Source organism: Rhinolophus ferrumequinum, chromosome 13 (genome assembly GCF_004115265.2).
Source record: "Rhinolophus ferrumequinum isolate MPI-CBG mRhiFer1 chromosome 13, mRhiFer1_v1.p, whole genome shotgun sequence".
NCBI classification, from domain to species: Eukaryota; Metazoa; Chordata; class Mammalia; order Chiroptera; family Rhinolophidae; genus Rhinolophus; species Rhinolophus ferrumequinum.
The window spans coordinates 38996466-39024462 of record NC_046296.1 but is presented as its reverse complement, the minus strand read 5'-3'; the positions used below and the strand labels follow the sequence as shown (position 1 = coordinate 39024462).

At 35.4% G+C, this 27997-nt stretch overlaps 2 protein-coding genes across 3 annotated transcripts in view; one reads left to right on the top strand and one right to left on the bottom strand.

Moving 5' to 3' along the window:
* The window catches only part of RHOQ (ras homolog family member Q), a 50464-nt gene extending 32589 nt beyond the window's left edge, over positions 1–17875 (top strand). The window contains exon 5 of one of the 2 annotated variants that reach the window (XM_033124373.1): positions 17303–17875. In XM_033124373.1, coding sequence (XP_032980264.1) covers positions 17303–17305 — 3 coding nt within the window. In that variant the 3' untranslated portion in view covers positions 17306–17875. Of the gene's footprint in view, positions 1–69; positions 2247–17302 lie in introns of those variants that run through there. The other variant, XM_033124372.1, reaches the window with a different exon arrangement.
* Positions 416–27911, bottom strand: PIGF (phosphatidylinositol glycan anchor biosynthesis class F). The gene is made up of 6 exons (XM_033124371.1): positions 27793–27911; positions 25648–25896; positions 24930–25021; positions 23576–23692; positions 11065–11173; positions 416–730 (listed from the first exon to the last, which is right to left on the bottom strand). The coding sequence occupies exons 2-6, from the start codon at positions 25873–25875 to the stop codon at positions 617–619; spliced, it is 660 nt and encodes a 219-aa protein (XP_032980262.1). The 5' UTR covers positions 25876–25896; positions 27793–27911; the 3' UTR covers positions 416–616.
* Between the last annotated feature and the right edge of the window lie 86 nt (positions 27912–27997).

Sequence of the window (27997 nt, the reverse complement as noted above, 5' to 3'; positions counted from 1 at the left end):
GGTATCTTTGTGGCATTCCAATTATGTAAAAAAGAGTTTATATATTTGTGATTTTTTTCCCCCTCCCAGATAGGAGCGTGCTGCTATGTGGAATGTTCAGCTTTAACCCAGAAGGGACTGAAGACTGTTTTTGATGAGGCTATCATAGCCATTTTGACTCCAAAGAAACACACAGTAAAAAAAAGAATAGGATCAAGATGTATAAACTGTTGTTTGATAACGTGAGAAACATCTTCAGTGGCCAAGGAAACTGCCCATTTCTAAGAAAGCGTATGAAATGCTACAGCTATACCCAGACCTCCTATAAACACTGAAGCAGTTTAAAATTTGAAAGAAAAAAAACAAAGCTTTCCTCAGAATTCTATAAAGTTAAGAATGTTTCTTAAAGGTCCAAGAAGCAGCAAACAGCATCTGAAGCCACAATCCATTATAAATACTTTATTTCAACTAGAAGGTACAATCTCTCAGGGGTTTCATAGTTTAAAAAGCTACAATCACATCATGTAACTACATAAAAAACAGTGCTGTAAATGGAACTGCCTGGCTTAGACCATATACATTTCTGCACAGTCTTGATGGAATCTGCACAAAGAAATATCTTCTCCCTTTGTTCCAATTAATTGTTCTTGTATGTAAGTTGCTTTCTATTGCAGTATATCCAGAATGGTGAAATAACAAGGCCAGCCACGTAGCCAAAGGTCGCTCCGAGCGTACAGGAGATGGGCCATACCTGAGGAGAGAATGTATGAGATCAAAAAAGAACAAATGTTTTATTATTACTTGAGCACAAGTGTAACCTACATATTTCTATATTAAAGCTTAATGTGCTTTCTTAAACAATGCCAAAAGTGTAATAAGGTCATAACTGCATTTATCATGAACACTAAAAATGTACACGTTTTAGTTAATGTGCATTTAACTGTAACAAGGCTTCTGGCGACTGTAGATTTAGTTTGATGCTCCCCAAACTGCATGACAGACATCCTAAAATTAAAATTTTGGGTCAGAGTTGACCATAATCTTGGACTCAGTTTAGCTCTCTGAACTAGTTGGTAATTTTGTTTTTGAATTTCCACATTGGCTTGTATAGCAAATGAAATGAGAAGTATGTATGCTGACCAAACCATGAGAAATTTTAAATTGTGTTAAAGAGAAGACCTCCAATTCAAGCATGTTACATGGAATTTATAACAAAGCAACTGCTTCCATTATAAAACTGATGTCACCTTTCAGATACAGATGTTGGAACCATGGCAGAAGTTATAGAACTACAACTTAAGTCAAATACCTAGAATGTAAGTTAAAATACTTGCTTCCAAATACCCATTTTTTCCCCTAGCCACATTACATTTCACAGTATTACATCAAGCCAGAAGTAAATGTTGATTTATTTCATCCACAGGCAATGTATCTCGGTCCCTAGGTGAAAAGTCCTGCTTTAAAAATTTTTTTCATGTTCGACTGTGAAACTTATTTGGTATAGTAGAGCCATTTCTAACCTTTCTCTGGGTGAATAGGCCACAGAATTGTGTTAGAGGTGAACCATCTTAATTACTGGTTGTTACCTAATTAAGCTTCCTTGTTTGGTCTCCTGTGATCTGCCTTATTCCAAATGCCATGCAACAGACAGTAGTGTTAGACAAAGATTCAGTGTGAACAAACTAGTGCAGTTCAGAGAAACATTAATCTAATTCATAGATTCCCGCCCCCAACAGTCTTTCTTACGTTTAAACTCGCTGTTGCCTAAATTATGATTTCTTTATGCCTTTTGTGAGCTCCTGTTAATTTCCATGACTTGAGCTTATAGCTGTGTCTATCGCACAGATTGGGTAATGGAACACTAAACTTTTATACTTGAAAATGACAGCCTTAAATGCTCATCATATCAGTCACAAATCTAGGATGTACAATCTTGTATGTGAGCTTTGTAAAGATTTTTAAAAATATAAGCATCATCTTCCCTACTGAGGAGTGGAGAGTCTACTGGATACCTAGTCAGGAGCTTTCTCTCGGAATCAGATAGTAGAGTTGTCTTCTATCTCCCAAGAAGCGGTCGTTCACATTAAGTACCACGGCCTTATGTATATTCAAATGGAATCTTATGTAACTTTCTCCTTTAATTTTGGTCTGCTATTTTTAGATAGAATTGAAAGGAATTGTATAAATCAGTTAGTATATTAGCTAAGTTGTCCAATACTTGGTATAAAGGAATTAAGACACTAAAGTATTATACATTTTCAACTTGCCTTTGGGGATTTGATGGGATTTTTTCCCCCCTCAAATTCTCATCTCTGAAACTCTTCACACTTGTTTACTAGCCAATGAAATTTAAAATCTAGAATTTGTCCTACCCTAAGAAATGGACTAGGAATCTGGAAACATAGCTCTGGTGTCATCTGGTTTCATGACTGGGCCTCGGTTTCCTCATCTATAAATGTGAGAGGTAGAAGAGATGATCTCCAGTATCTCTCCCATTCATCAACTCAAGCTTCTCTTGTTTCTTATTCACAATAATGGTTTGACATTACCTTTTCAGCTTCACATTCTTAAGGTGGTAAAAATCCTGTATATAGATTATTAGAACTCTAAGCAAAGACGATTGTATCATTAACCTGAGGTGCCTTAGGTATTCTATTGACCTTGATGGGATTTGGAGTTTCCCATTGCTTATTAAGAGCCATTTCATTGCTTTGGTTCTTTAGTTGTTTTTTTTTTTTTTTTTTTTTTTTTTTGCAAAACCCTTCCTGCCGCTTTAACTAAAAACCAAAGATTTGTTTTCTATTCATAAGCAGATTGTAGAAAATTGCCTTATTTTCAGAAGTACATCTTCATTAAAGGCTTAGGTTTCAACAGAAATTCAAACTAGTCCTGGAACAGCTAGTTCAAACTAGTGAAATACCTGGGATATTAAATACTTCAAAAAATGTCTTACATGAGTTTTGCTAGTGAATGCAAATATAACTGCTTCAAATAAGGCCATGTACAAATGAAGTTAAACTTGGTTAATATTTTTTTGCATGTAATCAGTTCTGAAGTTCTTAAAAGTGATTTTACAGGCTCCCTGAAATCTTATTTAATACTTTGCTAACTTACATTACACCTATCTCTAAAGGTACGTTTTAGGTTAGCCCATTTTGAATTACTATATTTCCAATAAGTAGAGCCTGAACTAATGGTTTTTATTGTGAATTATCTTAGTTACTTTAGACATTGCTTCCATTTGATTTTTAATTATTAATTTTAAGTACCAAATTAAATACTGGTTTGTTGGTTGTTGCTTTTTAAGTGATTGTTACTTTAACAGTGTCCCATCTTAACACATGGGGTTACAAATAAAATAATATGCATAGTTTACTATCTATGTAAAGCATTGAACTTCTTACCTTAATAGTTTTTATTTAACACCCTATGTAAATATTTCGGATAATATTCTTTCCTTTGTTTCTCATGCTGTTGAGTCTACTCATCATCGGCCAAGTGTGAGCACCTGCACTTTGTGAAAAAGCACACTGTCAGAGTGCAGGGAGAATAGTAATCCCTCGTGGTTCCCTGCCAAATTCCAATTTGGGTTACTAAATCCTCTTTTAATCACGTTGTAATTTCAGTATGGCTCTTTGTTTCTAAACACATACATTCACACACACACATTCCTTAAACAGCTGCTATACTTCTTCTCCAGTGGAAAGCCAAAAAATGAAATAAATATTAGTTAAAAGTTTTGTCTAATGAAGGGGTAAGGCTTGGAACACTTAACTATTATTAAATTTCTCAAATTCATGCCATCAGCAAATTAAAATGTTGGACTGGCTTTGAAGACTGTTTCCTAGTGATGGATCACGTTTTCTAGCTTGACTTTCCTAAGTTGTCTTTAATTGTAACAGCCATTTTTAAAAAAGAATTTCTCTACAGGGGCAACTTTCCTGATTTTTGTGGACTAAGACAGGGTATGGAAAAAGGACTAGCTGAAGGGAATTGGAGGAGGTTGCCCACTAATAACCTTTCCTCAAGCAATTTCTCACTAACCTTATAATTGCTTTAAAAAATTTAAAACTACACTATGGCAAGGTGAAAACCACATTGCTCTCTTCTGATCATGCATTACTGTAGAACTCTGCTTACATTTTAGGAAAGGAAAGGTACCAATGTACCTATGTAGTGCTTATTTTTCAAAGCATGTATTAAGTACAGAACAGTGATTAAGAACACTGATTTTTGTATTAGACTGGATTTGAACCTCAGCTCTGCCATTTGTTAACATGTGACGCTGGGCAGGTCACCTAACCTTTCTGTGCCTTGGTTACTCATCTGCAAAATGATCATCATAAAACTCGCCTCCTGGAGTTGCTGTAATGATTAAATGAGATAAATGTAGTACTTATAACAGTATCTGGCACATAGTACATGTGAGCTATACTTGATAATCTTTTAGTTCATATTTCCAATGGGCACATATGAAATTAGTTGTATTACAATGTAGAACACCGTCATTCCCGAAATACACCATCTCTAACGCTGCTCCTATTAAAAAAAAAGTCCTGCCCAAATTTTAAGTAATGTAAATATTTTTTTTAAAAAACTACATCTAACAGAATCATGCTTCCTTCTTGTCAAACACAATACATATATACATACATACACATTCCAGGGGTTCATAGACCTCTGAAGCCCATCTATGGACTCCTGGGTAAGAAGCCCACCACTCTTAAGTATTTTTATTAACAGTTCTAGTTAGCCAAAGAAATATGATGACCTTTTACATTTTGGTTTCAGAATTTTAAGGATCATTTTCAGTGATGTAGATAGCATTTGTTATGATTTGAGTAAAAAGTTTAAATTTTACTTAATTATAACATGCACATTATTATGTAGATTCCTGTTACATTAAGCGCAAATAGATTTTTAACCCTGTAATGTCATTAAAATGACATTCCCGAGTTTTTCATACTCCATGTAACAGCTAGTTTGTCAGCTAGTTATTGTCGCTAGTTATTGTCGCTGACTATGGTTTATGCTGCTGCAGATTTCCTAAAATGATCATGTATTTGAAATTAGATAGCTATGATTTTTTTTAAATTACAAATATTCAACAAAAAGTTGAAAAATAATTATAGGAAAACATTAGACTACTTTTAAAAATACTTCACATTTTACTTGGGAGCTTTATTTTGCTTTTCTGGGAAGCAGCATGGGACAGTGGAGTGAGAATGATGTGAGTTGCGGGGCCAAGTCAACCACTTACTGGGCATATTACCGTGGCCAGATCACTTATCACCTGAGCCTCCGTTTCCCAATGTGCAAACCAGGTATAATAGCACCTCTAGTACTTAAAACATGGGGCTACTGTATTAAATGAAGTAATATTTTTACATTGTCATGAAAGCTGTAAAGTACCATGTATGCATCAGTATCATTTTGTATATTACATGTTCTAACTTGAAAAAAATTAAACATGATCACTAATGTAAGTATTTCTTAGGTAACGACACTGCGAGGTAATAATTAGATCCAGCAGTTTAGAACAAATAAAATAGTTCATGAGCAATGTTATATTGTGCTGTAGGAACTATTCCCTTGCCCTTGTAATATAATCATCTTTAATACATGCTATTCTTTACATGAAATATCTGGGGAGTATGAAGCTTACAACAGAAAACACAATGCATTGTATTAACCATATGCAGCCTCACCTCAGAAACAGGAGGGGAATTCCTGCTCCTAGCTGTCATTTTTCATAAATTTTAAAAAGCGTCAGTACAGAACAATAGGTTCTAAACCAACCACTGGTAGACATTTGTGTCATTTTTAAGTGTCTCTTATGAATGATTCCATTCATTCACAACTATTATGTCTCTATAAACCAAGCAGTTAAGGTACAAATTATTTAATTTTAGATATATTTGAATAACAAATTCTTAAAAATGTGTTGCAATATAATTTTAAGTGTTGGAGAGGTATATTGCCATCACAGATACCAGAACACCTAAAAACACTTAGAACAACTCAACAACCATTAGGATTACTGGCTCTTTCAGATAAAAAAGGAAGATAAAACCCATGCAGTCAGTTCTAAACTTCTCACAAGCTACTTTTTAATGTATTAGCTTGGTGCAAAAGTAATTGCAGTTTAAAAGGTTAAAAATTGCAGAAACCGCCATTACTTTTACACCAACCTAATATCTGTTTTGTTTATTGTGCTTATCACGAATTTGTATCTGCAGGACAGACAATTCATCTTTCAAAGCTTGCTGACACTTCTACGGATTTTAAATGGCCATTTATATTTCCCTCTGAATTTGGTTGTAAGTGATGTTTTTCCAGATGTTCTTAAAGCAAATATTGTCTGATGCAGGAATACATGTACAGATGATCTACTCATCTGGACACACTTCTCTAGTTGTAAATCTGCACCAAGCCATGTATACGCTACCACTCTCCTACGCCTAAGAGTACAGTCTGTGGTCGGAACTTCTTGTCAGTGACACTAAATGGTCCTTGCCACGATCACATGCAAATAAGGTAACTTGTCCAGCACTGTTCTCTTTCACATTGAAAGTCCTGCGAGCAGAGCACGAGCAACATGATTACCCTATAATGAACCTGCTTTAAATCCAAAATCGCTTTCTGTCAGTTAAGTGTTACAGTTTTTTCCCCATGTTTGGAACATATAAATCATATTCATATAAATTTATTTTGGTCTGTCTAAAACACTGTATAATACTTTTGGCAACAGAAACACTAATTAACCTAGAAACAGGCAACTCTTCAATAATTAAAGCCATAATCTTTGTTTTATCCCCCACTCCACGTAGCATTATTTGTAGTAATTCATTTAGTCATAATCCTTATCTTCTCTAGTTTCAATTTATGAAAGAATTATCTGTGACTTTACAAAATGAATATGTTTCCCAAATATTACATTTTTAACCTAATAAAACCAGAGAGAACAAAAAGGATTTTTAAATATAACAATGCTTCTTTTATCGGGTATCTAATGGGAATACATACAAGTATTTTAAAACCATTTTAAATTGTTTTAAAGACAATCTCAACTTTGCGTTTTAAAAAATAAGTATGCTCAGAAGAAATTTGATTACCTGGTTCAAATCCATTTTGGAGACAGTAGTACTTAAGTCCAAAGTTTAAAGGCATTTGTAGGTTTTCGAGGCACAAAAGCTTTGCCTATTAGCTTCAAATGCTCTCCTACAAATGTATTCAACTTTATGGTCTAAAATACATACACCAGCAGAGTGGTCATGGCATTTAAATGAAATTCTTATGTGGGAAAAGAAATACAATATAACAACTAAAACTTTTCCGAAGAGATGTACGAGTAAGCTATGGCCATTTTATAAAAACAAAAACTGTTTCAGTGTCTCCAGCAATGAAGAGACTTGTGTCCTGGCAGTCTGGTTTGGATCCTAAAGGAAGTCTTCCTCTTATCAGCCAAGTCATGTTAAGCAAGATACGTACTCCTCTCCCCACACTTTAACTTTCCTATGTGTAAAAATGGGAATGAAACCTACCTCGCACTACGGTTGTCAGGATTAAGATATTTGTGTGACAGTGCCAAGTTCCACATACATAGGGTTATCTAAACATTAGGTTTTCTTTCTATTGCCATCTGAAATGTCAGGATTGAAAATTATTTGAAGTCCAAATACCCTAAAAACCTAAATACCAGAGAAACAACAAGATGAATTAACAATCCACTCTACCAACTGAAGGACTGCTGAGAAAAATGAATAAAATAACATCTTTCGTCACTTGTCATTATTTACAATTATTTAAAATTTCTCTCAGTAAGTAAAACTTTTTCATTGAGATTACATATTTTCAATGGGCCTTTCCAGTCCTTTAATGATAAAACAATTTAAAAAATAAAAATATGCTTGAAATTGCTCAATACAGAATTCACACCATTATAATATGTTTTGCCTTTGGAACTTTATACAAAGTCAAATTTGAGTTCAAAGTAGAGAAAATTGAAATAAAACGTGTAAGTTTTTGTGGCAGTGTGAGTGAGCGTTTTTAAAGAAGGTATAATTGCTTAACCAGATACTCTTGTTTTTCTGACTGGAATACAAATAAAACTTGATCACAATCCAGTAAAGCTTGATTTACCACAAATGTATCAAATCTGAATTGGGCTACAAGGAACAGGAAACTAAAATCTCTTAATATGTTATATTTTAGATATAAAATATATACAGTAGTGTCTTCTCATGAAGACATTCTAGAAAAGTCTCCATTTTGATATAATGCCACGTTCTTTTATCTGGTTTATTGTTCCTCTGGCAGATTCTGTCAGCATAATGAGCCACACTGAGTACTTACTCTGTGCAGTTAGACTCGTGAAGAAAACAAAATAAAAAACCTTGTTTGCTCAAAATAAAAAATGAAAGCCAAAAAAATGAAACCATCTTTTCTCTAGCCAGTAACTGCTAAAAGGGAGGGGGGCGGGTAGTTATTATATAAATAAAAGATGATTAGTTATACATCAATTCTACCATTCTACCAACAGTATGTATCATAATTTTAAAACATAGTGATGAGTGGGTCATTAACTTGGAATACTCTAAAAACAATACAACGGTAAAGATACTTAAACAACCAGTAATATTCCAGTCGAATTAAACATTCTTAATGAAGATCAACACTTGTTACATATTTAAATTAGACAGCTAGAAATCTTTTTAAAAAGTCAATAATTCAGGATCAAATATATGGTGATGGAAGGAGAACTGACTCTGGGTGGTGAACACACAATGGGATTTATAGATGATGTAATACAGAACTGTACACCTGAAATCTGGGTAATTTTACTAACAATTGTCACCCCAATAAACTGTAAAAAAGTCAATAATTCAAATGGAAACTTTATATTAATTTTAAAAGTCTGATTCCTTCAATTTGGATCTAGCTCACCTCTTATTGTAAACAAGCACTGAAGTTGAAAAAGGAGAGTAGCTAAAAGGCTGAACAATCCAAAATGAATAATTGGATTATAAATAAGATACATATTTTCTACACAAACCTAAACCCAGATTTTACAAAGACACATCTACTCCCCATAATTCAATGTCTACTTCTAAATCTTGTAAACAGAAGTTTTAAACAAGTGTAAGATATCAAACTTTTACACTATAAAATAGTCCATCTATATGCAAACTGACATGTTAATTACACATTACCTTACCAACTCATTAAAGTTGATGGTCCATGATGCTTTATATATCAATACTTTGTATTTAGATTTAATTGCATGTATCTGAAAGTAATGAATCTACTACAGATTAAAACGCAATTCTCTATGTGTACTTTTAAATGACTTTTATTGTCCCCCAATTTGGAAATCACTGACACTGTTGAATGAAATTAAGTTCTATCGGATAGTAACAAGTACAAATGAAATCCCATCTCCCAATGATCACTGAGATGGCCAACGAAATATAAAGAAAACCCTTTTTAGTACTAAAGCCTTGGGAAGAGTATCAGTGACAGCATATATTCCAAACCCCTAAGGGATTTCTATAACGTATAGTAGATGAAGAACCAATACAGGGAATGGCAAACCCACCAGACTTATGGAATGTACAAGAACAACTTGTCTGTCTGGGAGAGACACAACATCTACTAGAAAGCACAAAGAAAGGACTTAAAAGCAGGCAGTTAAGTGGAAGACATACAGTCTGGCTCCCTCAAGGGCCTTTGGAAAGTGAAATATATATCAAATATTTAACCTAGCCATTCCTTACCTAGAAATTTATGCTAAAGAGGAAACTGGGCAAATATGCAAAGATGTATGTTTAAGTATGATAATCACCATTGATAATAATAATAATAATAATAATAATAATAATAATAAACTAATAGTAGGGAAAACTATAAACAATCTAAATGTCCATTCATAAGAAATTGGTACGTGATTTTACCCAAATAATGGAATATTACATATATGTAAATTTTCACTGATATAGAATGAGTTCCATCTGAAGCTCCATTGAAAAAAAAAAGCGGATAAAAAATAACATATTATGAATAGTTAATAGACATGGAGAGAGCTGCAAAAATTATCACCAAAATACAAATGGGAGTTGCCTCTAGGTGGTTGGATACTTGATAATTTCTGCTTTTTCTTTATAATTGATTAAATTTTCTAAATATAAACTGTCTGTAATCAGAAAACATTCTCTTCATGTTGGAAAAAGAAAGTATATTTATTTTTAATACCTCAATTAAATTTGGGGGAAATTATCTTAAGAAAATAATCTTGGAAAAAAATCTATGAAGACATACAGATCTAAAGATGTTTATGATAGAACTATTTTTAATAGTAAAATATTGACAATGACCTAAATGATCAATAGTGAATTTGTTAAATAATATTGGAATAAACTATGTAATAGCATACTACTAAGCCATTAAAAATTAAGACAAAGATATATGCATTACTAGCTCAGTGACCTTGGAAATACTGCATATCTTCTTGTTACCTGTTTCCTCAACTGTAAAATGGGGATAAAAAGTACACTTTTGTCAAACTGCTTTACCTAGCATATTAGCTATACCCTACTGGGGTAGGAAACGAAAAACCTAATGTTTATAGGCTTCCATCGGTATCTCATATACCTTTTAAAAACTTATTTTGCTACATGCTTTTAAAAAATATTTCAAGATCAACATTCAATTTGGCCATCAATCAAGTTAACAAAAATATGAATCTAAGACCACAAAGACAATGAATATCAAGTTCAAAATAGGGAATCCCTGCAACTTCTGGCCTATTTTTTAAAAACTCCTATCCATCTCCACAAACCAAGCTTGTTTATTCACCTACACATGTAGGAAAAATAGTGCTGGAAGATAGACCCAGACTAATGTAGACGCCTGTGACACTGAGGCCCCAAAAAGAAATCACCTAGATTATAGTGACAGAGGGAACTGGCGTCCCTACTTAATTGAACAACAAAACAACTTATACATACATCAGTTTCAGTTTATAGCTTCATCAGTTTTATTATTGTACAAACATTTATTTTGTTGCTTTAAGTAGCTGAAACCAACCTGCCATGGTCTTTCCCAATCGAGTGGAATAGGAAAGGCTCCAAGCCATGTTCCTATAAAACTAGAAATTGTAGTGATCTGTAGACTATTCTCCCAAATGGATGTAAGTCTGTAAAATACAAATATGTAAATCATTGGTGGTATATATTTTAGCTGCTGGAGAATCAAACAGAAGCACAAAAGGAACACTATATATACTCATATATGTTCTCTTCATTTAAAATAAGCATCTCAAATTGACAATTATTTACCATGAAATATTAACAATTAATTGGTAAGAAGTATTTTTCAGTTGGAAAAGTAATATATGCACATAGTAAAAATCAAACAATATGACAGAGCATTTGCAGTGAAATCTAAGTCTCCCCCCACATCATCACCGTTGGTTTCTTTCCCCAGAAGCAACTGCTATTACCAAATTATTACATGTCCTTCTAGAAATGTTTTATGCATGCACAAATACACACACTTTTGTTTAGAATGATATATGTATATTTGCATATATGCACACATATATGTATATATCCTTCAAAACAAAACTCAAAGCATCATGTTATAAACCCAGTTTCACTGTTATGTTTTCCCTTGTTAATAGTTATAATAGTATTCCATTGTAAGGAGGGAATATCATTTATTCAGCTAGTCCTTATGGCACATCTTATTTAAACAAATCAACTCTATTTATTTGGTGGAGTAGAGAACGAGAACAAAAATATTTCAAAAGATTCAGTGATTTTGCCTACCATTCTTATTAAGTGCACATCTTAGAGTGCAAAGGTGGAAAGACATAATTCTGCCATTCTCTTAGTAGGTCTTGGTTTCAGCCTGCTCCTAACAGTGTGACCACTTAGCCATGGGGAACGTGAGTCTGGTTACAGTAAAGTAAAAAAAAACCCCACCTCAATGCAGTAAGTAGGGTCCAAATAATTGTTTAAGATGCGGGGTTATTATGAAATTTATGAAATGCACTTTCTTCCAGCTAGTGTAGAAAAAGGGGAGAACATTTGTTAGATAATTTCTTTTATTAGAAATAGCCAATTGTTACACCAAAAGGTACACTGAATTAAAGAAGTCTCAAATGAAAAGTCAGTTCATAAACCAATCCCTCTGTCACCTGTTCATCTCATTACTCTGCCTTCCTCACCTATACAAGAGCTTTAGCTTGTTCTATTGAAAATTGGGGCTGGAAGACAGTTGGTGCCAATCATCACATATGCAAATTTGTTATTTGATGGGCTTTATTGTTCTTTATTTACATAACACCTATAAATGCAAGTCAATTTCTTCAACTAGCATTCAACAGAACAGATACCTGTTACAAGCTTGAAAAAAAATTAGCAAGTTGTACGTAGAGAACTGTACTGTTCAGGCAATTTGAAGGATTTTCTAGGGTAATTTTGACTCGTATGTGGCTCACAAATATTGACTAGCTTTTCGGTGAACACGAAACTCCTTTATGTTGCAATACATAACGTGCTGTGCCTCAAGACACAAAGTCTGGTAGAGGTTGACAGCAGAGTTTACTGCCTGCTGGGAATAATTTACTCTTTCCGTTTCATGGAAGAGGAGGAAGTTTCGCTGGATTTGGAAGAATTGATAGCATTTGGTCTTGAAGAACTGGAGAAAGAGCTGCACTGCAGGTAAAAAGAGTATCAGTAGTAAAATTGGTTGAAACTGGGTGGAAGAATGAGAAATAAGACTAGAAAGGTAGTTTACAGTTAGGATTTTTGAGTAAACACTTGCTAAAAAAAACATCCTTCTCCAGGCATATAATTCACTATTCCAAGTGTAAACACAATTTTTTTTTTTTAGTATATTTACCGAGTTGTGCAACTATCACCCCAAAATGAAACTCTCCATCCACTAGGAGTCACTCCTCGTTTCCCTTTCCCCCCAGCCCTAGGCAACCACTAATCTACTCTGTCTCTACGAATTTGCCTATTCTGGACATCTCATGTAAATGGAATCATGCAACATGTGGTCTTTTATGACTGGTTTCTTTCACTTAGCATAATGTTTTCAAGGTTTATCCATTTTGTAGTATGTAAAAATACTTCTTTTTCTATTGCCAAATATTTTGTTGTAGGGCCACACCACATTTTATTTTTTCCATGCATCGGTAGATGGGTATTTGTGTTTTGACTTTTTGGCTATTATGCATAATGCTACTATAAACATTCACGTACAAGTTTTATGTGGAAGTATGCACTTATTTTTCTTGGGGATATACTAAGGAATAGAATTTGTGGGTCATGTGGTATCTCCACGTTTAACCTTTTGAGGAACTACCAGATTGTTTTCCAAAGCAGCTGAGCCATTTTATATTCCCACCAGCAGTGTATGTGGGCTCCAATTTTCCCACATCCTTGCTAACACTTGTTATTATTGATTACAGCCATCTTAGTGGATGTGAAGTGTTATCTCATTGTGGTAGACTCAGGGTAAGCATTTCAGAAAAGCCTTAAAAGTCAGAGTAAAGGAGCCACTGAAGTTTTTGCATCAAGACAGCAGTATGACCAGACCTGCGTTTCAATAGGATTTATGTACATGCCTTATCGAACCTCTAAGCTTCAAGCTGCTTGCGCTAAGGGGCAAGACCCATGGCTTCACAGTTTTGTTACAGCACATTTGTGGCCATCCTATAATTGTTAAGATTAAAAAGTGCAAACATCTAAGAGGCTGTCCTCTATTTTTTTGATGTATCCAAGAGTGTTTATGATCTTACATATAATAAATGTAAAAAAAATGGAACCAAGGCCTAGTTTAAAAAATACTCTGTAGCCTTTTCAAAATTAAAATTTTATATTTATCAAAGTAATATAAATAAATACTTTTAAAGTCAAAGATTACAATTAGGCTAATAATAATAAAAATCCCTTCCTGCGACAGACGCTTTCAATTCTTCATGGTTTCTTCTGTGTACCTCAAATTTAAAAGAATATACATTATGTACGGATTTTTCAAGATTTAGTTACTTTCTGCTTTCTACGATGGAAGATTTAGCACTCTACCCACAAGCCTCCTATTCCCACATACACATTTCTGACCCATCGTCCCCTCTTTGATAACATCTCCTCTCGGCTGAATCCCAAACACAGTAGCTACAGTATTACGATTATGAAAATATTCATCACAGCTGAATCACGCAGTAAGCCACAATTATATTTCCTTTCTTATAGTACACATAATTTTTAATTTTCCTTTGATGTTAAGAACTGCCTCTCTTTTCGCCTCCATTTGTTTACGTACTTGTCATGAAATCATTCTCAAGTATTCCACAGAAACTAAGCATCACCTCTAAATGCTCGCTTGCGCTCTCTCTTTTGTGGAGACACTTCACCTGCTTCCAAGTGGACTGGTTGCTCCCTAAGCCTGAGGTACAGCTGCTGACCGAGCTTCCTACACCATCATCCTGTGAATGCCCTTTGCCTCTCAGTGCTTTTGGGTCTCCCGTTTCCTAGATTCCGAAACTGCTTCCATTTGCCTTTTTTTTTCTTTTCCCTTAAAGCACCTCCTTCATTAGATTCCTGAAAAGGGTACGCGGAAAATAGATTTGAGAGATGTTTTAAGTCTGAAAATGACTTGGCTAGAATTGTTGGAAATCATTTTGCCTCAGAATTCTGAAGGTATAGCGCCATTGTTTTGATTCCCACCTGAGAAGTTCAGAGCCATGCGGATCCTAGCCCTCTGTAGATAAGATGTTTCCCGTCCCATTCCCTCTCTGGGACCCTTTATTCCTGGTTATTTAAAATTTCACAATAATGTGTCTTTGAGTGGGTGTCTGTTTATCCATTATTCTGGACATATATGGGCCTTCTTAATCTAGAATCTCAGGTCTTTCGGTTCTTGAAATTTTCCTTTATTTAAAGGCTTGTTTTTTCTGTCCAGATCCCTTTAAGAAATTTGTTTCTTACCCTTTTGCTAGGAATACTACCATTGGGAATTAATTGTCTTATTTTCTTACCTTCTAACTCATTTCCTGTATCTTTGCCTTTTTGTTTGACTAAGGGATCTTTTTAACTTTGTCTCTACTTCTACTGAATTTTTTTTCTATCGTATTTTTAATTCTCAAGAGCTTTCTTGTTCTCTCAGTATTCCTTTTGATTGCCTCCTGGTCATCTTTTATGGATGTAAAACATATGTTTTTTTAGTTACCTTTATTCTGCCTTTGTTTCCACTGAGTTTGTTTTTTGTTGTTTTCAGACAGCTGTTACTCAGCTGTCTAGTGATTCTTCATTTCTCATTCTGCTTAAAACACTATATATGAAATGTCCTGTAGACACAGCAAGTATTTTAGTGGTTGCTTGGACTGGGTGGGAGAGAAAGGTAGGAATGGAGGATGACCGCTAGTAAGCATCGTTTCTTTTGGGGGTGATGAAATGATCTAAAATTAAATTGTGGTGATCGTTGCAAAACTGTGTCTATACTAAAAACCACTTTATGGTATGATGTTGTATCTCAATAAAGTTATTTTTAAACACCAAAAAGTGAAACACTAAACAGCTGACTGGATGTTCACTGTGCCTAAACAGCACGACTCAACTCCTGGGCTTCACTGTTCTTGGGATTGAGTAGGACTCCTGCCTTTTAGAGAACCCCCAAAGGTCAGTAGCTGTTTTTCTTTTGTACCATAAATCCCAGAAAGAAATATTTCAACATTCTACCCAGATAATATAGCCTGGCTGTCAGTATTCTAGGCCAAGCAGATAAAAAGAACTAGGCGTAAGGTGAGGACTCATTGTTCAGTATGTAGAATTTTATTTAATCTTTATTCTCTGAAGAAGTTGTACCGAATAGGCTCAGCGAGTACCGAATAGGAGATAGCGAGTAGTGTGGGGTACAATTATATTTTCTCCATCTTCCCTTCCCCTACTGTATAATTTCTATTGCTTATGCTATTTTTTATAGTACTTATATTGTTCTGTAACCCTAATTCAATTATTTTCTCGATACAGTGAGCCCCCTTAATATGCAAACTAATTATTTCATTTGGGGAAACTTGTCTCCTATCTTATCTTTGAATTAATATTTTATTTTGTATTTTAGGGGCACTAACTCATCTTAAGTTGATCTCATTTGTTTGTTCTCTATTTGTCATTTCTTCTCGAATTGCTTTATCCTTCCCAACCCCCTCCCTATCCCTGATTCATTGAGAGCTGTTCCTCTGCTCAAATCTTTCCTCCATGTTAGAATTTGATTTTCTAATTTGTTTCTAATTTATGATCTTGAATGGTGTGGTTTGGATTCTCAATTTATTTCATTAATTTGGAATTTCCTTCTCCATCTCATTTTGTTTCATTATCTTATCTCAGAGCTCTTCTTATATTGAATTATATCCTCAATAACATTACTCTATGGTAAACTGTGTTTTCTGGTTTTTATTCCTTGGGCAGTATTTTTCTTCCAGGCTGGATTCTTTGTCTTCTGCATGCCTTTTTCTTCTTCTATAGTGCGTTTTTAGGGTTTTCATGCCATTTCTTTTCATCTTGCCCACACTTCACATGGGCAGGCTGCCCAGACTACCTATTTGCCCAGATACAATCAGTGGTCATCCCGTCTTAAACGGTACCAATTTTTCCTGTGCTGAAGCTGGTTTTGAGGACTAGATGTCATTTTCTATCCAGTTTTCTGTAATATGAGGCAGGAGAGAATGGGTTCAGGAAGACAGAGAAAGGAAAATGCTATTTCTGAGGTTTAATCAGTAATATTCAGTTGAAATTTAATAAGTGGTAGTTCCACAAATCAAACTTTAAAACAATTTTGCCCCCGGATCATGCATCCCATTAGAAATCAGATGAAGCTACTGTAGCACAATCTGCCCCTTTGGCAGAGCCCAGTAGACAGAAGCCCTGGTAGATTGATAAAATGTATGTAGCTTTGATGGGGACTCAGCGAAACCAGCACCTTTACACATACGTATACAGGTATGTAAGTATATACATATCCTTCAAATTAGAACTTTAGTTTGGCACTGCCGAGCAACTTCTTTTACTCTAGAAATTCTACTCCAGGAATCTAGTCTACAGAAATCCTTGCACAATTATGCACAGTGAAATGGTTCAAAGATGTTCAGAGCAACATTATTTACAATCATGAAAATTTAATAACATTCAACAGGAAGTTAGTTAAGTAACTCATGGTACACGGAATACTTGTACTGATGATTAATTGCCCTACATTCATCTCATACCTGATGATTAGACTAATTGAACCATGGTGATCCCATTCTCTTTCCCAGTGATTAGTTAAGGAAAACTCAAAGAAGAGAAGCTGCTGCCATCTCACTACCAATCCAAGGATGAGAACCAGGAGGATCAGTGGGAAGCACAGCCACACCTTGACTATCTGTATCTGGAACCACACAACCTGTTACATGAGATAATCAGTTTCCCTATTGTTCAAACCAGTATAAGCTGAAGTTGTCTATTACTTATACATGAAGGAAGATATACTAAGGACACTTTGAAGAAATATATACACACAATTAAAAACGTTCCTAATAAGTGGGAAAATAAGCAAGTTTATAAAGCATTGTCTAGTATAACCATTTTTATTTTTAAATTACATACATGTTAGACAAAATTAGAATATATAAAATCTATTAGTAATGGCTGCTTCTTTGATAGGATTACTGGGATGCTTAACTTTCTGTATTTTTCTATTATTGTAATTTTTACAATATATATTCTTTGGTAATAAACAAGATAAAAACAAACAAAAAGGAAGTTCCTTTCTACAAACTAATTTATAGCAGTACTGACATTGGTTCATTCTCATTGTATGTTTCCCTAATAAAGTCACCTGAATTCTATGGTTTTTGGCTATGTTTTTCATATTGTCTACACATAATCAATAGGGCTGAGAATAGAATAAATGGCTCACCGTTTTGTGAATAAACTTAAAAAGTAACTAAAGCAGTATTACAGATCAGTCTTTATGACAATGGGCTCCAAGTACCTGTCCATTATTTGACTCCACGGAAATTCATTACATCAAACATTAATTGAAATAAGTAGAACATTTTGAATGGCTAGTATGTGCCAGACTTTATCAGATACCTGAGGTAGTTAAAAGTAACTACTTTGCCTTAGACAGCCTGTCATCACAACTGCTTTTTAGAGGGAGATGATGTTTTTAACACTTCATCTCTTCATGTGAAAAAGAAACCCACACAACTCCTCCTAGTGGCTAAAGATGTTTTACAGAATTCTATATAAACTTTCCCCTTAGCCACTGAATGATTATTAAAATCACTGCCTCTTAAAAAAAAAAAAAAAGAAAAATAGAAATATGAAGATCATGAGGAAATTTAGTTAAAATATACCTCTTTGCCACTAAATTTTTGTGCCCACATTAAGGCTAAATTACCCATTTTTTATATGTATACATTTTTGGTTATTCATATCTTTTTACTGGGTGTTCACAGTGGTTTTTTTCAATACAAAATCCATTTCAATACAAAGATGACAAAAAGAGGCCTGTTGTCTTTGTCTATACAAATAGCTCTCCTACCTTCACCTTGGCAAGACAACCAGATTTAGAAATCTATTCAGAAATTATTTTTTCATTTCACCAGAAGTGATCCGATTCTGACTTAAATATTCAAATAATGGCACAAAAGAACTAATAAGTGAAAAAGCAAACTTCAATGAGAAGCGTAGGTTTAAGGTAGATTATTACTTTCCGTGATAAGAAAGTCTGCAAATGAAAAATAACCCACAACAATTATAATACTAAGGCCACAAATTAAATTAAACTAGTACAGATTAAATATATTCATTTTGATTTTGAGTAGGTAGTACATTAATATGGTTCAAATTTCAAAATACCAAAGCGTAGTCCAGTCAGTGGAAAGCTTCCTTACCTGTCTTCTAGCTTCTCACATCCCTCCCCAGAGAGAACCAATATTTTATCAGTTTCTTATGTATCCTTCCAAAGATATACAGGTATATCTATTGTCTCCTGCCAACTTTTTAAATAAATGGTAGCATCCTACACACATTTCTTCACCTTGCTTTTTTCCACCTAACAGCACATCAGTAAATAGTGGGTTAGGGGTTTGTTTTCACAGCTGCATAGTGTGGATTCAATGAAGTTTAATCCATCCCTTATTAAAGGACATTTAAGCTATTTTCAGAGCTGCAATGAGTAATCTTATATATACATTTTGTAAGTGTGCAAATATTTCTATGATAAAAATCTCACAAGTGGAACTGCTGGGTCAAAGATGGGTATTTGTAGTTTTTTAGGTATTACCAAACTGCCCTCATAGAGTTAGAGGCAATTTATGTTCCCACTGGCATTTACTTCCTCCAAATCTTTAACATTATATATTATCAAACTTACGGATCTTTGTGAATCTGCTAGCTAGAAAATGGTATTCCTCTTCCTATAATTTTTAGTTTTACTTTTGTTATAGATCCTTCTGAGAAGTGCTGGTAGGAATGAAACAAGATGACAACAGATATGTTTTGCAAATCTCTGAAGATTCAAAAGGCAAATTTTATAATGAATAAAAAATAAGAAGTTTTTAACCCAGCAGAAAATAATAGGCATTACTGTAAGATATGGTTCAGGCAAGAGTAGAAATAGGGTTAAAACAGGCTCAGAAAACGTATACATATTAAATTCATGACAAGTTACTAAGAGAAACTAGAAATAGCTAAGTTTTAAATCCCTTGAGTTTTAAAGTTTGGTTTTTTTAAATTTTAAAATGTTAGGAATTTATATATACAATCAGTTCTGCTATAATGCTTGTTTTGAACATTCAAAGTTGTTTCAATTTGACTGATATATCAAGGAATAATACGAGCAATTTTGTCTAAAACACTAATTTGAATACAAAAAACTGCACCCAATTCATCAAACAGAATATGCAAAGCATGCACACCCCTCAAACATCTACCAGCTAATCAAGATAGTGTGGCACTGGCATAAGGATAGACTTATAGGCCAATGCAGAAAGAAGTGGAAGTCCAAAAAATAAAAAGTGTTTATGATCAATTGATTTTTGACAAGGGTGCCAAGATCACTCAAAGGGGGAAAATAGCCTTTTTAACAAATGGTGCGGGAACAACTAAATAGCCACACACAAAAGACTGAAGTTGGACCCTTAACTCACACCATATATAAAAACTAACAAATGGATCAAAGGCCCAAATGTTAAGTTTAAAATTATAAAACTCTTAAAAGAAAACATAAGAGTAACTCAAAGATATATTAGATTTTATCAAAATTAAAACCTTTTGTATTTCAAAGGACATTATTAAGACAGTGAAAAGACAACACACAGAAAGGGAGAAAATATTTACAACTCATTTATCTGATAACGGACTAGTATCTAGAATATATAAGGAACTCTTACAAGTTAATAATAAAAGGACAAATCACCCAATTAAAAAGAGCAAAGGATCTGAAGAGATTTTTCTCCAAGGAAAATATATGAGGTCTGACACCTAAGTTCCTGAACTTGTTGCAACGATGCTACTAACTTTTTTTGATATCAGAGGAATTATTCATTATGAATTTGTACCAACTGCACAGTTAACCAAGTTTACTATTTGGAAGTGCTGAAAAGGCTGCATGAACAAGTTAGATGACCTGAACTTCTCGCCAACAATTCATGGCTCTTGCATCATGACAATGCACCAGCTCACACTGCACTGTCTGTGAGGGAGTTTTTAGCCAGCGAACAAATCACTGTATTGGAACACCCTCCCTACTCACCTGATCTGGCCCCCTGTGACTTCTTTCTTTACCCAAAGACAAAGGAAATATTGAAAGGAAGACATTTTGATGACATTCAGGACATCAAGGGTCATACGACAACAGCTCTGATGCCCATTCCAGAAAAAGAGTTCCAAAATTGCTTGGAAGGGTGGAGTAGGCGCTGGCATCGGTGCATTGCTTCTCATGGGGAGTACTTTGAAAGTGACCATAGTGCTATTCAGCAATGAGGTATAGAGCACTTTTTCTAGGACGAGTTCGTGAACTTAATTTTCAGACCTCATACAATGGCCAATAGCCACATGAAAAGATGCCATCATCAGTCAGCAGGGAAATGCAAATAAAAACCACAGTGAGATAACACTTCATACCCACAAGGATGGTGATAAGCAAAGAGTCAGATAAACAACTGTTGGCGAGGAGGTAGGGGAATTGGAGCCCTCATACACTGTTGTGGGAATGTAAATGTACACTTTGGAAAACAGTCTAGCAGGTTCCTCAAATGATTAAACACGGAGTTACCACTGACTCAGCAAGTCTACTCCTAGGCACATACTCAAGAGAAATAAAAACATGTATGCCATTCAAAAACCTGTACAGTAATGTTTAAAGCAGCTTCGTCATAACAGCAAAAAGTAGAAACAACCCAGATGTCTATCAACTGATAAATGGATAAACAAAATGTAGTATACATCCACACAATGGGATGTTATTCAGCCTTAAAAAAGAATGAAGTACTGACTCATGCTACCACATGGACGAACCTTGAAAACATTATGCTACGTGAAAGAAGCCCAATGCAGAAGATAACATGTTATATATATTATTCCATTTAATGACAAGTCCAGACTAGGTAAATCTATAGAGACAGTAAATAGATTAGTGGTTGCTTAATGCTAGGGAAGAGAAAAGGAAGTGACAGCTAAAGGGTATGCAGTTTCCTTTAGAAGTGATGAATATGTTCTAAAATTTACTGTGGTGATTATTGTGCATCTCTATGAATATACTAAAGACCACTGAAGTATACACTTTAAGTAACTGAAGCATATGGTATTTGAATTATATTGTAATGCTATTTAAAAAAAACTCGCCTCCTAGCTACCTTAATTCCCCTCGTGTGTATGAGCCACATCCAGTCTTAACTTTCTGTCAAATTTCCAACAACCTTCCTTTACTACTTCATAATAACTTGCAAGAGGCAAACCTTCCGACACCTACTTCCAAAAGCAAATTTAAGGAACAGTACCATATTTATTTATAATATTCATGTATTCCTTAACTATTTAATGTGTAAAACTGTCCTACCATTTTTATTAAGTTCCTATCTTTTTAAATGTGTTATTGATGAAGTTTCTGAGTGTTATACCCCAATCCCATCTTTCCTATAAGCTCTGTTTTTTTACTGCCCAATTTTGCACAGTGCAGGGATTTTAGGAATGTATGTGCCATGTTACAGCAGGATTAACTGTGGAATCAGATGACAATGTCTCCCCCAGATACACCATTATAAGAAACAGAATTCAAAGCTGGATGATCATCAACCCAAACCAACAAGGTTTCAACCAGTTTTTACTGTTTAAAAATTTGAAACTAAAATGCTAAAAGAAAGTAATACCATTTGGGATACTATGGTAACAGTGTGGGGAAAGTTTTCAACGATTACACTTTGTTTTCGAGAAACTTTATGAACACTAGAGGATGATTCTGACGGGGAACAAACAGTACTCATTTTAAAAGGAAAAAGTCGGTAATTTTATGGAGCCTAGCGACCCAGCATGCAACCTTTGCTCTACTTGGGCTGTTCCCTTCCAAATCACACAAAAATACCACGTTCATTCCAGTTTCCGAGGTTTCATTCATTCCCCTAGCACGAAGTGTCCTTCCCTTGCCCCTAGTCTCACCAAATCTCATGTTCCTGATCCAAGTCCCTCAGAGATCATTCCCCTTCCAGCTCATTCTTCAGTGGTCGCCTACCGCTTTGAATTCTGATTTTCTGATTTACACAATTTTAGCCTCACAGTTTACTCACTTCATTCTTGTCCCTTGAACATACAAGTTCCTCAGGGAGAGAATCATGGCTAAGACTTGAGAATCCACACAGAGCTGTACATGGAACACAGAGTAAGAGCTCAAGAGCTTTTACTGCTAGTTGATAAACAGGACAAAATCGTGGACACCAAACAACGTTCTAGTTTTGTTAGTTACAACTCAACCATTTCTGAAAGAAATCATTTCAAATGCCTTTCAAGAAGCTTACATTTTCATTTAGCTATGGTGAAAATATACATGGCTGCCAAGGAAATAAAATCCTGTAAAACTTGTACCCGGATGTCATATCACAAAAGAGGCTAAACGAGAAATTAACAGTTCTTACATTGTTAGATTGTGGACCCCAATTCTATATTATAAGATGGATGGAAGCAATTTTATCTGTAGCAATTTTATCACAGTGACAAATTATCCCTGAGAAGTGGTTTTTCAAATCTTTGGTAGCAGAAACATTTTTTCAAACAAAAGGCTAAGTGGAATTCTACCACAGAAAAAATGCAGAGCTGATCTTGCTAAAGTAGAGGGAGGAGCCTGTAGTTGTGTCTGTACTCCCCCTCAAGTTCACACCACTCCTTCCCTGTCCCTAGTCCCAAATGCACTGGGCCCTTAGGCATCTCAAAGAACTATACAATGCTGAGAAACACTCATGGAACAATCAGCAAGCTGCCATTAATAGAAAAGTACATTAAGTTGTTAAGATTTTCAAACATCACTAAAATATAAAATTAAAACTTACCCATTTCTACTGAAAACTCTTAGCCATGCTTTGATGTTTGGTCCTAACAAACACAAACAAGGTACAGTAGTAAAAGTAGACAAAAGAACTGCTAATAAAAATGTTTCCAACACCAACCTAGAAAAAAAAATTTTCGTCAATTTTTTATAAAGTGTTAAAGGAGCACATATACACACATACCTAACCTTTGTTATTTAAGTGGATTAAAAATGAAAACATTTTACTTATACTTTACCTTGAAAGGTAACATGAGTCCTACCAAAATGATTACTATAAAAAAATGCAAGCTATAAAAAAAAATCTAGCAAATATCCGACTTTAATGAGCTCAGAAGTGTTAAATACCCTATGATCCATCCTGTCCATTGCAAGAAACCCCATTCTAGATCATTAACTGTCTTCCTCAGTAGTCTCCGGAACTTTCTCTGCAACCAGTAGTTCAACTTTAGCTTATCTTGGAGCCACTCAGAAAGCTAGATAAAGATGGCGGGGGCCCACCTCTAGAGTTTCTACTGAGACTTGAGAATTTGCATTTCGATAAAATGCTGAGGCTGCTGGTTTTAGAACCACAGTTTGAGAACCACTGCTCTAGACATTCATTCTCCTCTAATAAGGACTAGATATAAACATCCATTTACCATTACAAAGGTCCTGTCCTCCCTTCTCTAGAAAAGAATTACCTGTTCATTGTGTGTGTGTGTGTGTGTGTGTGTGTGTATAAATATAGCTGTATAGCTGTATTTGTGTGTATACATATAAAAAACATCACTCATTTCACCATGATCATTAATTACTGCTAAAGTTTCCCAAACTATAATGGACATTATATAAGAAATACTCATGAATTTAATTTTCACTAATTTAAAATTGGTCAGATTTGAAAAAGTATTGAGTTAAATTTTACCACTGAACTATAAACATTAGCATACCAAGTATTTAAATACAGGACTCTATTGACTTTACTTAAGAAAGCAAATTATTTTCAAGCACTTCAGAATCACACTTACTAAGAACTTATATGCTTACTATAACTAACTTATCTGTATTACTATAACAAGTTCTCTTAGAGGTTCTAAGGGCCACACATTTATTGGTGTATTATAGTTTCTCATGACCTCCTCCCACATGCAATTAGGTAATAGAAGGCCAGGTAATAGGAGCGTTTGATGAATTAAGTTATTCTACTGTTTTTTAAAAGAATATCACTGTTAAGGAAGGGCAATGAGGTCAGTATCCTTCCATGACCCAGTAATCAAACACACCAGTTTTCTCTAATCACCAAAAGAATTAGCCCTTTATTTAGTAAATGAATGTTTTAAAATATAATTGCCTTAAGGTAGAAATTTCAGACTTACTCTATTAGTGGTGCTCCATACAGAACAAAAATTACATGAAAGAAGAAACAAGACATAAGAAAGTAGACACAGCATTTCAAAAATCTGGTTACCTAAAAAAGAAATGAATAATTTAAAAACTCAAGAGGATGCCTAAAGGACAGTCAATGCTTCCATTTTATATATAAATAGAGCTTATTCCCATGTGTGAAACAGTTGAAATGTTCCTTGGATTTGGGTATCCTGAAGTCAGATCACATATCCTGTGAATAGTCAGGTGCACAGCCCTCAATACAGCCCTGTACAAATGTCTGTAAGGCAAGAATCCCCTCATATGCCACCCACCCAACTAACATTAGAGTAAAAAAGCATGCCTACTTGTATGGTATGCATTGAGCTATGTTGTTAATCAGTACTTAGGAAATAGTTGCCAGTAACAGACTGCTAGAATATAAGAACACAAACACAGTCCTTACTATGTGATAATACATGAAATATTTGTTATATTAGCCTGAAGATGTCCAAGTTCCACAATGAATGCAAGGCAAGGATTTATCAAACATAAATCCTTCCATGTGGGTAGCCTCCCAGCAAGTAACAGGTTACTAATTTGAAATAAAAATCAGGTCCTCTTTACTCACTGTAAATAACCTAATAAGTACTTGACTAATGCTTTGTTTTTCCATTAAGGGAAACACTACCTCTATGTAAAAATCAGTTATCAAGAAATAAGCCTTACCTTATATGATAATGAACTTCTTTTAGAGGATGCATTTGGTTTCACTACTAAATACAATACTAGATTGACGGCAGTTACAAAAACAGAACAGATGCACAACCACGTCAAGTGTGTTTCCAATATTGAGAAGTTCTCCAAGAAGAACGATGGAATGAAGATGCTTAGAATAACTGAGAATATGCATGAAAGATGGATATACAGTAGTCTCTTGATATCAGAATCTTTCATGGTGTTTTCTTCAGTGGCTACCTAATGAAAAGCAAATTAAGAAGAGCATATGCAATAATACTTTTTCCACTGTCCTAAATGCTCCAACACCTGAAAATAAGTCACGAACCAAAGACAATTTTCTATGGGCAATAATATATTAGTTTCAGAATATAGGAAGATACAATGCATATGTAGACTAATATGGTCAACAGCTCTCAGAACCTAAAAAGAACAAATTTTCTAATTTCTTAAATATTTGTGACTGTTTTCTGCAAAGGCTCATGTGCTAGGACCAAGTAAGCAATTTCTTTTCTCTCTTTCTCTTTTTTTTTGTGCCAAAATCAGAGGTGAAAACAAACTGTATGGATTAATGATCTGCCCCTATAGGAAATATAGCCTAGGCATTCTAGAACCTTCCTGAATATACTTTGGCTAAACTGTTGGCATTTTTTGCCATTGTGGACCCTTGCCTAACATCACCGTAGTTCACATCTTCTAGCAAACACCAAGTGACACCAATACACACTCGAATATTCAAACCGTGGCCAGTGTAATCAAGAGAGTTTAAAGAACAGTGTGCTAAACTAAGAGATCCCAGTGTTCCAGAAATACCAAAATGACAAAGTCTGTTACAGGTGCAGCTTCCAATCAAAAGTACAGCATAAAGGGAAGGAACAGAAAAATGTACTTTCTCTCTCTCTCTCTCTCTATATATATATATATATATACACACACATATATATATATAAATGTGTGTGTGTGTGTATATATATATAAATAAAGCATTTTTTATATATATACTTATTTGTAATGATTTAACAGTTTATACATGGCACTGACTAATGTTAAGTAAGGACCTTATTAATTTGGTGAATTCACTGTGGTGAATATTCCAGAATATATATATATATAATATATATTATTATATATGAATATATTATATTACATATATATATGTATATATTATACACACACAAAGGAGACACCCACTAACGCAAAAAGGAAAAGTCCAGGCCCTATCCAAACAGCTCTCATTTAATTCACATTATAATTTTCAAAGGCAAATATTTTACTGATAAGGAAACAGGCTAAGACAGGTTAAGGGACACGTCCAAGGTCCCAAGTGTTAAAGCCATTTCAAAGCCTAGCCTCTTTGTTATAAAGATATATACTAGGGGTCAAGAAGAGAATGAATGGCAAGGAGGGAGAAAGGAAAAGTTTCTCACAGGTCCTATCCTCGGCAGGCTGAAGGGCAGGGGGGGGATCCACAATACTGTCTCGACGCTCCTTCGGGCATTTCTTTCTGGCCCACTCTCAGAATCCCAACTGATGTGAGCAGATTTGGATGTAATATAGTGAGCAGTACCCAAATTCAAATGTTTGCTGAATGAATGAATGAACGAGGCAACGAAGAAACAAAGGAGAATGGGGTCAAGGGTTGGCCCCTCTTGAGAAACCAGTCCTGTGTTAGGCCCGGGCGAGTGTACGAGGACACCCTTCAGGCTTCCACTCCGGGGGCCACGGACCTGGCGTCCCAGGTCTGACCTGGCCAGTGTCCGCAGATATTGCGGCGGGAAAGAAGGCCCTTCTGAACGGCTCCCGATTTCGCCGGAATCGCCGGACCTTTAGCATCCCCATCCCAAACTATGCCGCTCAGGACTCTGCCAAAGGCTCAGCCAGCTTAGCAGCGGGGGACGAACTGAGAGGCATAATCAAAAAGCACAGGCGTGGAGACCAAGAGAAACGGAGGGGCAGACACAGTCAGAGGACCCGTCCCCCACGGCAGCCCGTGGGTCACGCCGGAAGGGTGGTGCACGAGCAGGTGGCGGGCGCGGCAGGGCCGGGGGGACAGGAGCTAGCAGCCATTTGGGCAGTTAGCGGGAGTTGCCTGCACACCCAGGAGGCCCGCGTGATGGAGGGTTCGGCTTTGCTTACCTAATTCTCCAGCCCGCACAAAGGAAAAGGTAGCCACTACCTCCCACCATCAGGTGCGACTAGCCGTCAGGACCCTCGCTCAGGCGCAGGCGCAGGCGCAGTCCTGTGGGGCGGAGACGCAAAGTAGCAAAGCCAATCGGAAAGAGGAGGGGCGGGCAAAGGAAGCAGCCCCGCCTTCCCATTGCTGTTTATTCCTCCCTCGCCT